This window comes from Pan troglodytes, chromosome 20 (genome assembly GCF_028858775.2).
Source record: "Pan troglodytes isolate AG18354 chromosome 20, NHGRI_mPanTro3-v2.0_pri, whole genome shotgun sequence".
Lineage (NCBI taxonomy): Eukaryota > Metazoa > Chordata > Mammalia > Primates > Hominidae > Pan > Pan troglodytes.
Window position 1 is genome coordinate 49,595,083 of NC_072418.2, and position 16,853 is coordinate 49,611,935.

General features: G+C 49.2%; 1 protein-coding gene and 1 long non-coding RNA gene across 9 annotated transcripts in view; one reads left to right on the plus strand and one right to left on the minus strand.

Moving 5' to 3' along the window:
* The first annotated feature begins 44 nt into the window (after nt 1–44).
* Nucleotides 45–16,014, plus strand: LOC107969770 (uncharacterized). The gene is made up of 4 exons (XR_001711860.4): nt 45–1,238; nt 7,725–7,867; nt 11,591–11,698; nt 15,707–16,014. It is a non-coding gene; the product is annotated as an uncharacterized LOC107969770 (long non-coding RNA).
* The window catches only part of PRKD2 (protein kinase D2), a 43,565-nt gene continuing 39,597 nt past the window's right edge, over nt 12,886–16,853 (minus strand). For all 8 annotated transcript variants that reach the window (XM_016936282.3, XM_016936281.3, XM_054673534.2 and 5 more), the window contains 2 exons: nt 13,603–13,688; nt 12,886–13,305 (listed from right to left, as the gene is read on the minus strand). In XM_016936282.3, the coding sequence (XP_016791771.1) occupies nt 13,093–13,305; nt 13,603–13,688 (299 nt within the window). In that variant the 3' untranslated portion in view covers nt 12,886–13,092. The remainder of the gene's footprint in view (nt 13,306–13,602; nt 13,689–16,853) is intronic.

The following is a 16,853-nucleotide window of genomic DNA, read 5'->3' on the forward strand; positions in this document are numbered from 1 at the left end:
AACAAGCCCGCCCTTGCTTCAATGCCATTGGTCTGTGCCTGGCCGGTCCTGCAGCAGGTTCCACCCTCTTGCGGGCGAGCTCTGGCTACCATTGGACTGTCCGGCGCGAGGGGAAGGGTGATCTATAAATAGAGAATGGGTACACGTGACAGTTTGGCAGCTGCTCCTACCCCTCCACCCCGCCCAACCTTCAGCTTCTGAGGCTGCGCAGGGGGAGAAAAGGGTTAGGGGGTCGAGCCCTGACTTCGCCTCCTCTTCCAAGAAGCCTTCCTAGACACTCAGCTGTAAAACCAGACGGACGTCCTCCGATAAAATTGTTTCTACTTAGGGCCGGCTTCACCGGCTTGGAATCCACTTAGAAGGGTCTTCGCGCTTGGTTGAATGTTCTGCAATTTCTGTCTTGAAATTTTTAGTTTTTGAGCAAGGGGCCCCTTATTTTCACTTTGCACTAGGCCAAATATGTAGCCGGTCTTGCTGCTAAGAGTCTAAGATCGATTGCATTCCAAATTCTGGAATTATAAGACCCTGGGTGGAAGATTCTATGCTTTGACCAGAAGAGAGTCTAAGCAGCTTTTGTCTCCCAGGTGCTAGGAGGATGTGTGCTCATCATTCTTCCATTCCAGGGGCCTTTGTTCTACGTTCTAAGGGGCTTTGTTCTCAGCCTTCTATGATGCTCTATTCTCAACGTTCTCTGGTCCTAGGAGTCTGAGCCTGACATTCGTTTCCAAGGCTTCCTGCTGTCTCTCCAGGCTCCGCAAGCAGGGCTGGGGCACCCTCAGGCGGCCAATCTGTATCACTACGCCGAGCCTGCCTCTACCAACTTCCAAGACCTAGCTCTAATATTCACACTCATCTCTCAGACAGACCTTGGCTCCCTAAAAGCCAAGGCCCAGAAGATCATACAAGAAATTCCCTCTTTTATGATTCCCCGTGCACGAAGTGACCTTCTGGTGGTGAGATGGAGAGAAATTGATAGTGGCGATAGACAGCAAAGTCTCCAGGAGCCAGACTTCCTCGGGGTGAATCACAGATCTGTCACTTTCCAGCTGTGTGACCTTGGAAAACTTACTTAACCTCTCTGTGCCACCATTTCTTCATCTGATCACGGGATCATAATACTGGCTGCCTCACAGAGTTGTTCTGAGGATTAAATGAAATGTATCAGGTACTTGGAGCAGTGTCTTCCATGGATCAAGAGCCACAGAAGGGTTTGACAAATAAGTTTAAAAACTAATCTAGTAAGTTTCAGGGGGGGAAATGTCTTGAAATTTATTAGAGACAACCTTTATTCAGTCATCCTCTTGTTCAAAATAGACTTAGAAAATTAGTCGGGTGTGGTGGTGCACACCTGTAGCCCCAGCTACTTGGGAGGCTGAGGCGGGAGGATCACTAGATTTCCTTTTTGACTTCTTGATGCTTTTATTAATGATGATGCCAAAAGATTTCTGGAGAATCAGCCAGGCGCGGTGGCTCACGTCTGTAATCCCAGCACTTTGGGAGGCTGAGGCGGGCAGATCACCTGAGGTCAGGAGTTCAGATCAGCCTGGCCAACATGGCGAAACCCCATCTGTACTAAAAATACAAAAATTAGCTGGGCATGATGGCACACACAGAGATTGTGCCACTGCACTCCAGCCTGGGTGACAGAGGGAGACTCCGTCTCAAAAAAAGAAAGAAAGAAATTGAGAGGGAGAGAGAGAAAAAGAAAGAAAGAGAGAGAGAGAAAGATAGATGTCTGGAGAATCAACAAGCAACAGTTGCTTCCAAACATGGCACACAAACTGGATATGGTGGCATGTACCTGTAGTGCGAGCTACTCAGGAGGCTGAGGCAGGAGGATCACTTGAGCCTGGGAGGCTGGGGCTACAGTGAGCCATGATTGCACCATTGCACTCCAGCCTGGGTGACAGAGCAAGACCCAATCTTTAAAAAAAAAAAAAAAAAAAGTTGTGATTACAGAGACTGAGTCCCATGCAGGGGCTGTTAATGAAGTTGCAGAAGCTCATAGACCTTGATTTATAGATGGTAGGGATGGGAAGAGGTTCCCATAAAAATCGAGTGGTGCGTTGGGAGAGGCCTTTGAGGAAGGCGTGTAGGGCACAGTGCTCCATCCAAAGGCTTTGGTGATGTGAGTGGAGGGGATGGGCCCCTGGGAGTAGTGATTTGTGCTGAGAAAGGGGAACAAAACTGACAATCCTAATTGCAGTTGTAAGACTGAGTAAACACTTTTGCAAAAGTAAGCCAGGGGCATTGTAGATCTTGCAGGCTGGAAGGTAGAATAGGGAGGGGAGATGTGTCATTTGGGAAGAGACAGAAGTTAAAGCTGGAGAATTGTGATCTGAGAAGCATGTAATCAAAGATCAGTCAAAGAGAATGCAAATGAGGCCGGGTGGGGTGGCTCATGCCTGTAATCCCAGCACTTTGGGACGCAGAGGCAGGCAGATCATTTGAGGTCAGGAGTTCAAGACCAGCCTGGCCAACATGGCGAAACCCCGTCTCTACTAAAAATATAAAAAGTAGCTGGGTGTGGTGGTGCACGCCTGTAATCCCACCTACTTGGAAGGCTGAGGCAGGAGAATCGCTTGAACCTGGGAGGTGGAGGTTGCACTGAGCTGAGATCACGCCACTGCACTCCAACCTGGGCAACAGAGGGAGGCTCTGTCTCTAAATAAATAAATAAAGAGAGAGAGAGAGAGAAAATGCAAATGAAAGGCAAAAGTCATATGATGAGAAGCAGGCATGGGAGGACCAGAATGGGTATTAAAATGGGGAATCCTAGCCAGGCTCTGTGACATGCATCTGTAGTACCAGCTACCCAGAAGACAGAAGCAGGAGGATTGTGTGAGCTCAGGAGTTCAAGGCCAACCTGGGCAACATGGTGAGACCCTGTCTCTAAAATAGTGTGTGTGGGAGGGAATCCTGGAGTTTCTGATTCCAGGAGCAGGCTGTCTCATGATATCGTCTGCTTGACCCAAGGTTCTTGGGAGAGCTGTCTACAATTGCAGCCTCGTCTGCTGCCAGGGCTCTTGAAAGAGCCTCCCTCTGAGGTCTCCAACGGGAGTGGATTCCCATTCAGCACAGGTCTTATATCTCTTCATCTCTGAGATATGAACCCAAGGCAGGACAGTCTGGTGTTTGCAATAGTGTAGGGTCCATCCCATCTGAGTTCAAGGTTAGACTTCCTGCAGTGTCTTTTCCGGAGGACTAAATTCCCTGTTTGGAAATTATGAAGAGGCCGTGATGGAGTATTTGGAGGGAAGGCAGCTCACACCTGTTAGTGACAAGCATAAGTGTACTTAGTCCTTGATAATATCTGAGAATGTCGATTGTAATAGATTAGAGTCCTCAAGGGCCCAATAGGAGTAGAATCCTTGTGAGTCTTTGAGTGATTATTTCATAAGAAGATTATTGATATGTGCTCTGGTAGGAAGAGTAATGGCCCCCCCCTAAGATGTCTACATCTTTATCCCTGGAACCTGTGAATATAGCACCTTTTATGGAAAAAGGAACTTTTTGTGATTAAGAATCTTGAGATAGGGAGATTTATCTTGGATTATCCTGGTGGACCCAGTATCATCACAAGTTTCCTTGTAAGATGGAGGCAAGAACGTTAGAGTCAGAGAAATATATAAATATAGAAGCAGAGGCCGGGCCAGGCACAGTGGCTCACACCTGTAATCCCAAAGCTTTGGGAGGCCCAGTGGGGGAGGATCGCTTGAGGCCAGGACTTTGAGACCAGCCTGGGCAACACGTTTCTACAAAAAAAAAAAAAAAAAAAAAAATCAAAAAATTTGCCAGGCATGATGGCGCACATCTGTGGCCCCAGTTATCTAGGAGGAGGATCGCTTGAGGCCACCAGTCTGATGCTGCAGTGAGCTGTGATTGTGCCAGTGCATTCCAGCCTGGGGCGACAGGGAAAGACCCTGTCTCAAAAAATAAAATAAAATAAATCTGTGTTATTTTAAGCCACCACATTCATGGTGATTTGTTCTAGCAGTGTATTCATTTGCTAAGGTGGCCATAACAAAACACTACAGACATAGTTTAAACGACAGAAATTTATTTTCTCACCATTCTAGAGGCCAAGAAGTCCAAGATCAAGGCGTCGGCAGGGCTGGTTTCCTCCGAGGCCTCTCTCCTTGGCTTGCAGATGGTCACCTTCTCACTGTGTCCACACATGGTTTCCAGTATGTGTGCACACATCCCTGTGCCTCTCTCCTTGTCTTTTTTTTTTTTTAAGACAGAATCTTGCTCTGTCACCCAGATTGGAGTGCAGTGGCACGATCTCGGCTCACTGCAACCTCCGCCTCTCAGGTTACAGTGATTCTCCTGCCTCAGCCTCCCGAGTAGCTGGGATTACAGGCATGAGCCAACTCACCCAGCTAATTTTTGTATTTTTAGTAGAGATGGGATTTCACCATGTTGGTCACGCTGGTCTCAAACTTCTGACCTCAAGTGATCTGCCTGCCTTGGCCTCCCAAAGTGCTGGAATTATAGGTGTGAGCCACCGCACCCGGCCCAAAAAACTTTTTAATTAGCTGGGCGTGGTGGTGCATGCCTGAAGTCCTGGCTACTGGGGAGGCTGGGGAGGAAGAATCACTTGAGCCCAGGAGGTTGAGGCTGCAGTGGGCCATGATTGCACCACTGTGCTCCAGCCTGGGCAACAGAGCAAGACTCTGTCTCAAAAAAAAAAAAAAAAAAAAAGGAAAGAAAAAGAAAAGAAAAAGGAAAATAAGCTAATGCTTGTGGTTATGGGGAAGTCAAGGGACAACAGTGGGCAAGGGTAAGTTCAATTCTTCAGTTAGTTTGGCAAGTTTAAGTTTGACGAGACTGAATCGGCATGTTCAATTTGTCCTGATGATCATGGGCAATAGGGCTAAAGGATTTCTGTGAAATGGGAGTACCCACTGGTTCTCTGGATTAGCCTGCTTGATATGGGTAGGCTTTGTGACTCCACCCAAATCTCGTTTTGAACTGCAGTCCCCAGGTGTTTAAGGAAAGACCTGGTGGGAAATGATTGGCTCACAGGGGCTGTTCTTGTGACAGTGAGGGAGTTCTCACGAGATCTGATGGTTTTATAAATGGTAGTTTTTCCTGCATTTACACACACGCACTGTCTTGCCTACTGCCATGCGAGATGGGCCTCTTCACCTTCCGCCATGATTGTAAGTTTCCTTAGGCCTCCCCAGCCATGTGGAACTGTCAGTCAATTAAACCTCTTTCCTTTATAAATTACCCAGTCTCGGCCAGGTGCGGTGGCTCAAACCTGTAATCCCAGCACTTTGGGAGGCCAAGGTGGGCAGATTACTTGAGGTCAGGAGTTCAAGACCAGCCTGGCCAACATGGTGAAACCCCATCTCTACTAAAATCCAAAAAATCAGCCGGGCATGGTGGCATGCACCTGTAATCCCAGCTACTCAGGAGGCTGAAGCAGGAGAATCGCTTGAATCCAGGAGGCGGAGGTTGCAGTGAACTGAGATTGCACCACTGCACTCCAGCCTGGGTGAGAGAAAAAGACCCTGTCTCAATTATTAACTGTGGTCACTGTGCGGTGCAATGGGCCGCTAAAATGTATTCCTCCAGTCTAGCTGAAACTTTGTACCTTTGATCAACATCTTTCCTGGGTCAGGCACAGTGGCTCATGCCTGTAATCCCAGCACTTTGGGAAGCCGAGGTGGGAGGATCGTTTGAGCCCGAGAGTTCAAGACCAGCCTAGGCAACACAGTGAAACCCTGTCTCTACAAAAAATAATTAAAATCTTCCTTTTCCTCATCCCCCCTCTGGCGCTGAGTGTGCTGTTTGGGCTGACTTGGGTTCAGGGAGGCATGGAAACACTATGAGCTTGTTGAAAGTCAGAAGAGAGCCTACTGCTTAGAAATTTCCTGCCGGGTGTTTAAGGTGAAGGGCCATCCACAAAGAGGGTGACACGAGATTGTCACATGGAGGCTCTGCAAGGTCAGGACAAGAAAGAATAAGAATCTGGGGCCCGGGGGCCGGACGCGGTGGCTCACGCCTGTAATCCCAGCACTTTGGGAGACCCAGGTGGGTGGATCACAAGGTCAGGAGATCGAGACCATCCTGGCTAACACGGTGAAACCCTGCCTCTACTAAAAATACAAAAAATTAGCCAGGCATGGTGGTGGGCACCTGTAGTCCCAGCTACTCAGGATGCTGAGGCAGGAGAATAGCATGAACCTAGTAGGCAGAGGTTGCAGTGAGCTGAGATCACGCCACTGCACTCCAGCCCAGGCAACAGAGCAAGACTCCATCTCAAAAAAAAAAAAAAAGAATCTGGGTCCGGGCCCGGTGGCTCATGCCTGTAAATCCCAGCACTTTGGGAGGCCAAGGTGCAAGGATCGCTTGAGGCCAGGAGTTGGGAACCAGCCTGGGCCACATAGTGAGACCCTATCTCCAAAAAATTTAAAAACTTAGCCAGTTATAGTGGTGCATGCCTGTAGTTCCAGCTAGTAGGGAGGCTGAAGCGAGAGGATTGTTTGAGCCTGGGAGTTTGAGGCTGCAGTAAGCTATGATCGTGCTACTACACTCCAGCCTGAGTGAGAGAGCAAGATCCTGTCTCAAAAAAAAAAAAAAAGCATGTTAGGGAGCTCCAATTCCCCAGGCAATCCTTCCTTGCCTCTTCCCAGCTTCTGGTGGCTCATGGCAATCTCTAACATCATTTGGCTTGTGGCTGCATCATTCCAAGCTCTGCCTTCATCCTCACATGCTTCTCCCTGTGTCTTACGTGGCCACCTTCTCATAAAGACACCACTCGGCCAGGCGCGGTGGCTCACACCTGTAATCCCAGCACTTTAGGAGGCCGAGGCGAGCGGATCACCTGAGGTCGGGAGTTTGAGACCAGCCTGACCAACATGGAGAAAACCCCGTCTCTACTAAAAATACAAAATTAGCCGGGCATGGTGGTGCATGCCTGTAACCCAGCCACTCGGGAGGCTGAGGCAGGAGAATTGCTTGAACCCGGGAGGCAGGGTTTGCGGTGAGCCGAGATCGCGCCATTGCGCTCCAGCCTGGGCAACAAGAGCGAAACTCCATCTCAAAAAACAACAAAAAAAGACACCAGTCATGTTGCATTAGGGGCCCACCCTACCCCAGTATGACCTCCTTTTAACTGATTACATCTGCAATGACCTTATTTCCAAGTAGGGTCATATCCTGAGGTACTAGGGAGACAAAATTCAACCGATGACCAGCCCAGAAATCACTGGAGTTGCCTTTTAGTCTTGAATAAAACAAAAATAATAATGGTATAAATGCATGCTGTGTGGATAAGGTTTTGCCTTCAAGGGCAAGGTCATGCCCTAAATCTTGTGCTTATGAATTACATAGTTATAATTTGTCCTAGACACCCTTTTTTTTTTTTTTCTGAGACAGGGTCTTGCTGTTTTGCCCAGGTGGAGTGCTGTGATGCAATCTCGGCTCACTGCAGCCTCAACCTGTCAGGCTCAAGCAATCCTCCCACCTCAGCCTCCTGAGTAGCTGGGACTAGAAGCATGCATCACCACACTCAGCTAATTTTTTTTATTTTTTATTTTTGTAGAGATGGGGTCTCCCTATGTTACCCAGGCTAATCTCGAACTCCTGGGCTCAAGTGATCCTCCCACCTTGGCCTCCCAAAGTGCTGGGATTACAGACATGAGCCTGTCCTTTATGAGCAAGGGCTTGGGGCAGATTTTTACTTGTTTTTCCTACTTCCTGTGTAATTGCAGAAACTTGGGGCATGTGTGGAGTGTGAGTGAGTGAGCTGCTGGAATGAATTGACCAGACAGGACATCATCTATGTATGGGATTAGAATGGAATTACGGGAGAAAACCAAATCCCTCAAATTAGCATTCAGGATCGGAAAAAAAAGTAAGTAGGGGTTTCAACGAACCACTGAGGCATAGCAGTCTATGTATGTTTACTGTTGACTTTCAAGGGGAAAGGGAAACAGGGCTGTGGATCATCAGGTGTGTGAAAGAAGGCAGAGGGCATGTTAGTACAGTCGAGTGGGTGGTGTTGGCTGGTCTAGAATAGAGGCCAGTATAATGTTTGGATTGGAAATAGCAGGAACCACAGTGTGACTATTTTGTTTACAGCCTTGAGGTCTTGGACTTGCTGGTATCCTTTATCATTGAGACTGTTATTGGGATTTTTTTTTTTTTTTTTTTTTTTTTTGAGACAGTCTCACTCTGTCACCCAGGCTGGAGTGCAATGGCGCGATCTCGGCTCACTGCAACTTCTGCCTCTCGGGTTCAAGCAATTCTTCTACCTTAGCCTCCTGAGTAGCTGGGATTATAGGTACCTGCCGCCATGCCCAGCTAATTTTTTAATTTGTTTTTAGTAGAGACGGGGTTTCACCATGTTGGCCAGGCCGGTCTACAACTCCTGATCTCAGGTTATCTACCTGCCTCGGCCTCCCAAATTATAGGTGTTATCATTGGGATTCTTGGCAGACAGGAGTGTTGTAGGGGATGGAAGTGGATAGTAGGAGGCTCTGAATAATGGGTTGGGGGCCCTAGTGTGCCTTTGGTGTCAGAGCACATTAAGGCAGCTTCAAGAAGGGCATGAAAAGATCTAATTCTATTCCACAACTTGGGGTAATTGGTTAAAAAAAAAAAAAAAAAAGGGAGCCAGGTGCAGTGGCTCACACCTGTAATCTCAACACTTTGGGAGACCGAGGTGGGAGGACTGCTTGAGGCCAGGACTTTGAGACCAGCCTGGGCGACATAGCAAGACCTTGTCTCTATTTAAATACAATTTTTTTTAATTCTAAAAAAGAAAGGATCTACTTCTACCTTAAGAGGTTCAGCCTCCCAGAGGCACCCTATGTTTGTTGAGTTGGGGGCTCAAAGAGAATCAGGAATGCAAGTCACAGATCTTGGATATGTAGGTCTGAGGGAGAGGTGGATGTTTTGGGAAGGGGGTGGTTGGAGTGGTGGGAAGGTTAGTGGACTGAGATGAACAAGGGCAGAATTAGGGACTGGGAGACATAAGCCCTCTTGTGAATATGAAACATTATGGCTTTGGCTGGGCACGGTGGCTCACACCTGTAATCCCCACACTTTGGGAGGCCAAGGCAGGTGGATCACTTGAGGTCAGGAGTTTGAGACCAGCCTGTCCAACATGGTGAAACCCTGCCTCTACTAAAAATAGAAAAATTAGCCGGTTGTGATGGTGTGCACCTGTGATCCCAGTTGCTTGGGAGGATGAAGCAGGAGAATCGCTTGAACCTGGGAGGTAGAAGTTGCAGTGAGGTGAGATTGCACCACTGCACTCCAGCCTCGGTGACAGAGCGAGATTCCATCTCAAAAACAAACAAACAAACAAACAAAAAAGAAATATTATTGTTCTACGTTGATAGAACATCCCTTTCTAAAGGGATTATTGGAGTAATTTGAATAAGAAACTTTGCTGGGTAGTAGAGAGCCCAGTGAGCCCAAGAGTGGCTTAGACAGGCATAAACCATGTGACTAATTGTGGTCTTATCACCATTATTGCTGTGTACTGAGGTAGGGAGAGGGGACTGAGATATTTATGGCAAAGCATGTGGCCCCTGTGTCTACAAAAACCCTGGCAGGATGCTCATTAAGGGGGTTGATGGTCATTTCCCCCTGAAGGTTAAGGAATCCTTATAGACACAGAGGAGAAAGTTGGCTGGAAGTGAGTCACTGGGAGACTGAATCTTAGACTCAAATTCCTTTTGCATTTCAAAGCTATATAGTGTCAAGTCCAATGTCCCTTTTCTTTACAGTATATACAAGTGTCTCTATCAACATTAGGTTTTGAGGCTGAGTGCAGTGGCCCACACCTGTAATCCCAGCACTTTTGAGAGGTGGAGGATCGTTCAACCCCAGGAGTTCAAGACCAGCCTGGGCAACATAGTGAGACCCCATCTCTATAACAAATAAAAAACATGCCCGGGCACAGTGGTTCATGCCTGTAATCCCAGCACTTTGGGAGGCCAAGGCCGGCAGATCACTTGAGGTCAGGAGTTCGAGACCAGCCTGGCCAACATGGCAAAACCCCTTCTCTACTAAAAATACAAAAATTAGCTGGGCGTGGTGGCATGTGCCTGTAGTCTTAGCTACTTGGGAGGCTGAGGTGGGAAGATCACTTGAGCCCAGGAGGTTGAGGCTGCAGTGAGCTGTGATCATGCCACTGCACTTCGGCCTGGGCAACAGAGCGAGATTCCATCTCAAAAAATAATAAAATAATAAAAAAATTAAAAACTACATAAAAAACAAAAAATTAGCCAGGTGTGGTGGCTCATGCCTGTAGTCCCAGCTACTCAAGAGGCTGAGGGGGAGGATGGCTTGAACCCTGTAGTTTGAGGCTGCAGTGAGCTACGATCATACCACTGCACGGAAGCCTGGGTGATAGAGCAACACCCTGTCTCTAACAAACAAAATTAGGTTTTGTGATTCCAGTGGTCCTGATAGGATAAACTTTTTGTCTCTAATGATTTAAGTTATACGGCCCTAAGTTTTCATTGTATGGATTTTTTTTTTTTTTTTTTGAGACAGAGTTTCGCTCTTGTTGCCTAGGCTGGAGTGCAGTGGCACGATCTCAGCTCACCGCAACCTCCGCCTCCCAGGTTCAAGCGATTGTCCTGCCTCAACCTCCCGAGTAGCTGGGATTACAGGCATGCACCACTATGCCCGGCTAATTTTGTATTTTTAGTAGAAACGGGGTTTCTCCATGTTGATCAGGCTGGTCTCAAACTCCTGACCTCAGATGATCCACCCACCTCAGCACTCAAAGTGCTGAGATTACAGGCGTGAGCCACTGCGCCCGGCCTTGATTTTATCTTTCATGGCATCCTCATGATATACGCTCTCTCCTGGAATTCTATAATTGAGGAAGTTCAATGTTTTTGAATCATGTCTCTCATTTCTGGTCTCTGGATATTAACTAGTGGCCAAGACAGAAGCAGATCAGGGCTGATAGTCTTTTCCATACATTTTCTAGCCTGGGTCTGTCACGGGAGATGGATTCATCTCTATGTTGCCTACACTTCTGGACCTTAGACTAAATAGAGGGATAGGCACTGGGGATGGAGTCTAAGAGCCTTTCCCCAATAGTCTTAGCAACTATGCCTCAGAGGTATACTGCTCCTTTGGATACCTTCATTTACTGAGGCTCGTTTAGCATTTTCAAATCAAAGAGCTGCATTTTGGCCAGGCGCAGTGGCTCATGCATGTAATCCCAGCACTTTGGGAGGCCTAGGCAGGCAGATCGCTTGAGCCCAGGAGTTTGAGACCAGCCTGGGTAACATGGTAAAACCTCTGCAAAAAATCCAAAAAATTAGCTGGGCATGGTGGCATGTGCCTGTAGTTCCAGCTACTCAGGAGGCTGAGGTGGGAGGATCACTTGAGCCCAGAAGGTCAAGGCTGCAGTAAGCTGTGTTCATGCCACTGCACTCCAGCCTGGGAAACAGAGACCCTGCCTCAGGAAAAAAAAAAAAAAGCTGCAGCTCTGGAACCATCAGATGGACAAGGTGATACAAATCAAATTGGAAAATCCCAGAGTAAGCTCCCAGTATTAGCCTAAATTGGCTACTAAATTCTTTCCTGTTTTCCTGGGTTTTTTTAGGCTATGTTGCCCAAACTGGACTCGAACTCCTGGACTCCAGCGATCCTCCCACCTCAGCCGCTTAAGTAGCTGGGAATACAGTCACCCGCCACCATGCCCAGCTTTCAGGTAGGTCTTTGCAGCACGTAAGTCAGAGCGTTCTGAAAGTCTGAAGAAAACTTGTTCAGGTCCATGCTCGGATCGTTCACCTTCAGCTGTGGAAGGTGGACGACCATGTGTTAGGGTGTTACTGGAGAACTGGGGAGCTGGAGTCAAAGGTAGAGAGAGGTGGATACGTGTTCCCTCCAGTTCATTCCCTCTGCCTTCAGTCTTTCAAGGCCAAGATGAAGCCTAAGAGGTCCCCTCTGATTCCCCACTCTCTCTGACCCCTGAGCTCATTCTAGGCTGCCCAAGCCTCCCAAACTCCCCCAGTCCAGCCCTTCCCGTTCTGGGTCATCACTGTCCAGGGGCAGGTATGTCTCTCTACTGGAAGGGCAGTCCTTGGCTGTCTCAGTCACCACTGTGTCCCCAGCATCACCCAGCTCAGTGACATAAAGGAATGAGTGAATATATATTTCTCTATATATTTCATATATAGAGAAGTCATCACATCAACATAAAATAAAATACTGAATGTTACATATCAGTTTTCTAGTATGGATCAGACTTGGGCTAACTGCATTTTATTATTTGATTTTTGAGACAGGGTCTCACTCTCTTGCCCAGGCTAGAGTGCAGTGGTGTGATCTTGGCTCACTGCAATCTCTGCTTCTTGGGCTCAAGCGATCCTCTAGCCTCAACCTCCAAGTAGCTGGGACCACAGGTGCAAGCCACCACACTTGGCTAATTTTTGAACTTTTTGTAGAAAGGGAGTTTCATCACGTTGGCCAGGCTGCTCCCAAACTCCTGAGATCCAAGGGATCTGCCTGCCTCAGCCTCCCAAAGTGCTGGGATTATAGGCATGAGCCACCACACCCAGCCTGAATTAATAGTTGTGATTAGCAGTAACACCACCACATAAAAAATCAGTCATCACAAACCATGAGATTACTTTTTCTCCAAGTTCTCTACCCTCCAGTCACATTCCTTCCATCTCTCCCGTTTCCAACTCCTCCTCCATTACTCCTCCCTCTCCCTTCTCATCTTCTCTCCTGGCAATCTTCCTCTATATTTTCTACCCCAGCTCGTCCTCCTTCCAAGACTCCTCTCCCATCAGTCCTCTCTCCCCACCCCTTCCATCCTTCCTCTTTTCAGGCAGTCCTCCTTCCAGATGAACTCCATGTTGGTACAACAGAGTAATGATCGAGAGTGCCGTGTGCTGAGATCAAGGCCATGGGGCCAGAGATGAGTCCGTTTTAATTGCTGGGGAAACAGGGAGAGGACTTGGAAATAGCTCCCCCCACCCCACTCCCCACGTGTCCCATCCAGTTTGGGCAGGAAGCCACTTTCCCTAGAACAATTCATTGCTGGGATCCTGTGAAGAACCGCTGTGGAGGGCAGCAGCTGGACGAGGGCACAGGACCTCAGAGAACACTGATGCGCTCCGCCAGCCCCTGCATGTCGTGGTCCTGTGGTGGACGGGCCCCACCTAGATCCCTGTCCGTGGGCAGCCCAGACCCAGGCAGCGGATGCTCTGCTGCAAACTGCTCCCAGCGCGCATCGTCACTCTCATGCGTGATGTATCGCTCTCCCATCTTCCCCTCCAGCTCTCGGAGGTCCAGCCACGTCTGGTACTCCTGGGACCGAGAGAACTGGGGTTAGCTTGGGGTCTGAATTGGAGCAGTGCCTGGATATCCTCTGGTTTGCCACTGAGAGCTTGGTACCAACGAAGGTGAAGCCATACCCTCTGCAACCCACCCAGCCAGTAGACATTTAGCTCCACCCCCTCTTCCTGCACCCAGCCAATGGGAGGCCTAGCCACATTCCAGACCCAAGGAAACCTACAGCCTTCACAACCTGCCTAGCCAATAAACGATCTAGTCCCACCCCTTCCTCCAATCCAGCCAATGGGCCAGCCCTGCCCCCTGCATCACCTGTAACCAGGGGTGGCTGAGAGATTTGTCCACGCTGTAGCGTTTGCGCATCTTCACCTGCAGCAGGTTGTTGATGAGGTCAATGGCTGCACAGGAAAGAGAAACAGGTCAAGCCCTACAGGTCAAGGGTCACTCCTCCTCCAATAGGCACCCCCTAGCCTACCTGCCTGCCATCAACACCTTCCTTCTGCACCAGCTCAGGTGGCTCAGAAGCCTCACCTGTGCCAATCACTCACCCACCCATTTCCTCATTACATTACAAATTTGTCTCCTCCTGCCCACGCATGTTCACACCAGCTCCCTCTCTTCACCTGTTCTCTACCTCAATTTCCCCATTCCCCTATGTCACCTTTTTTTTTCTTTTTGTCATACACAGGTACATACAATTACACTTGTACTATTCTTTTTATTTTTGCTTATTTATTTATTGAGACAGAGTCTCACTCTGTCGCCCAGGCTGGAGTGCAGTGGCACGATCTTGGCTCACTGCAACCTCTGCCTCCCGGGTTCATGTGATTCTCCTGCCTCAGCCTCCCAAGTAGCTAGGAATACAGGTGTGTGTCACCATGTCCTGCTAACTTTTTGTATTTTTAGTAGAGATGGGGTTTCACCATATTGGCCAGGCTGGTCTCTAACTCCTGACCTCAAGCAATCCGCCTGCCTTGGCCTCCCAAATTGTTGGGATTACAGGCATGAGCCACTGCGCCCGGCCTAAATGGATTTTCAACCTACAATACTTCCTTTTTTTTTTTTTGAGACAGGGTCTCATTGTTACCCAAGCTGAAGTGCAGTGGCGTGATCAATGCTCACTGAAGCCTCCACCTCCCCAGCTTCATTGATTCTCCTGCCTTAGCCTCCTGAGCAGCCAGCTGGGACTACAAGCACCTGTCACTATGGCCGGCTAATTTTTGTATTTTTTGTAGAGATACATTGCCCACGCTGGTCTTGAACTCCTGGGCTCAAGCAATCTGCCTACCTTGGCCTCCCAAGGTGCTGGGATTATGGGCTTCAGCCACTGCGCCTGACCAATTTATGATATTTTCAATTTACAATGGGCAATGGGTTTATCAGGTTTATCTAACCCCAGTGTAAATCAGGGAGCATCTATGTCATCAGGCTGGGCGCGGTGGCTCATGCCTGTAATCCCAACACTTTGGGAGGCCGAGGCGGGTGGATCACCCGAGGTCAGGAGTTCGAGACAAGCCTGGCCAACACGGAAACCCCGTCTGTACTAAAAATACAAAAAATTAGCTGGGCATGGTAGCGCATGCCTGTAGTCCCAGCTACTCAGGAGGCTGAGGCAGAATCGCTTGAACTCAGGAGGCAGAGGTTGCAGTGAGCCAAGATCGTGCCACTGCACTCCAGCCCGGGTGACAAAAGCGAAACTCCGTCTCAAACAAAACAAAACAAAACAACGTCATCAGATGGTAGTCAGTCACCATTGCCTGCAGAAGGCTCAGAGATAGGCCTGTTCATTGTGAAAAAGAGGACTAGCGAATGTCAAGCTTCAAGACAAGCCAGCACTCATCCGAGGCTCTCTCCTTGATGGGAAGCCATGAAGGACAAGGCTTCACTGTATGAACCCATCCGAGGAGAGGCCTGGTGCACACAGGCACCCTGCTCCCGTCAACACCCACAGGAGTCTGTGATCCTCACACAGGTGCAACCACACTTAAATTCACTTGTGCACACTCGATGCACTTTTACTGAGGGACTTCTGAGTGGGTCTCAAAAGACAATGCTGGCAGGGTGTGATGGCTTATGCCTGCAATCCCAGCACTTTGGGAGGCTGAGGCGGGCAAATAACTTGAGATCAGGAGTTCAAGACCAGCCTGGCTAACATGGCGAAACCCTGTCTCTACTAAAAATACAAAACATGAGCCAGGCATGGTGCTGTGTGCCTGTAATCCCAGTTACTCGGGAGGCTGAGGCAGGAGAATCCCTTGAACCCAAGAGGTGGAGGTTGCAGTGAGCTGAGATCACGCCACTGCACTCCAGCGTGGGTGAAAGAGCGAGACTCCATCTCAAAAAAAAAAAAAAGCCAGTGTTGAGCACCCCCAATATTACTCCAGGACTCAAGTCAATCCACATTCTCACTGCTTAGGGCCCATGCTCTTAGACCACCACCAAGACCTTGTCTTGTCCTGCACCGAGCAACCTCCGCGTCACCCTGCTCCACCTGCTCCATGAAGCCGCACCCTCCAGAGAGGACCCTTCCCCTTTCCACCCTTCGCGGACCACTCAATGAGCTACCCTGCACCTGACCCCTTCTGTCCAAGTCATCACAGTATTCCCAGAGCTGGAACACTCAATGCCTGGCACATCGTGGGCACTCAACATGTTGAATCAATGGTTACAAATACATGAATGTACTTGTTGAATAAATGGTTATAAATAAATGAATGAATGATCCCCCCCCTTCCCATACTCCATCTGTCTTCCTGAGCTCCCTGGCTCCAACACAGGTCCCTTGTTCTCCTGGCTTCTGACACACCCCAGTATCTTAGCCCTGCCTCTGGCCCTCTAAACATGCCATCCCACACCCAGCCTCAAAGCTCCAGGCCTTAGGACTTAACTTTTCCAAGCAGGGAAAGTTACAGACCCATTCCCAAGTAGGTTCAAGTCACCAGGCCCGGTGCCACTTCATCAGGCCCAGCCACAACACCAAAGCCCCAGAATGCAGAGTGCAATGTCTGCCTCAGTCCTGGCTCCCTTCTCCTCCCCACTCCCATCCACTCCCAGCTTCCAGGACTCAGGGTCAGCCCTGTTCCTGGACCTTTTCGGAAACCCTCCACGGCCATGTCCCTAGACTGGCTCCCTTGGTCACTGAACCTACCCCAGGCTTCAGGCCCATCTTCACCCAAGTCACGGCCCCAGTACACAGCAAAGTAGCCATGCCCTTGTTTCTCAACCCTACCCACTGGTGCCTCCTTTTTGCAAGGCTGACCCTTTTGGGGTCGTAAACCCAAAGGCTCCAGGTCCCAGACAATGCCTTGGGAGGCTCAGCCCCTTCTCCTGGTCACCGCAGCCCTTTGGCACCCTCAAGTCCAGTCCCTTTCCTGGTCCCACCCTAGACAAGCCAAGTCTCACTCAGCCCCCCTAAGGTTCCAAGTGTCCTCAGCGCTTCTGGGGCACTTGGTTTCCAGCCCAAGTAACCTAGTCTAGACCTGAGTCCCAGCCCACCTTTTACAGGACGGCTCCTCCTGTGGCCACACCCCTCCAGTAGGCCCGCCCCAGCACTGGGCTCCACC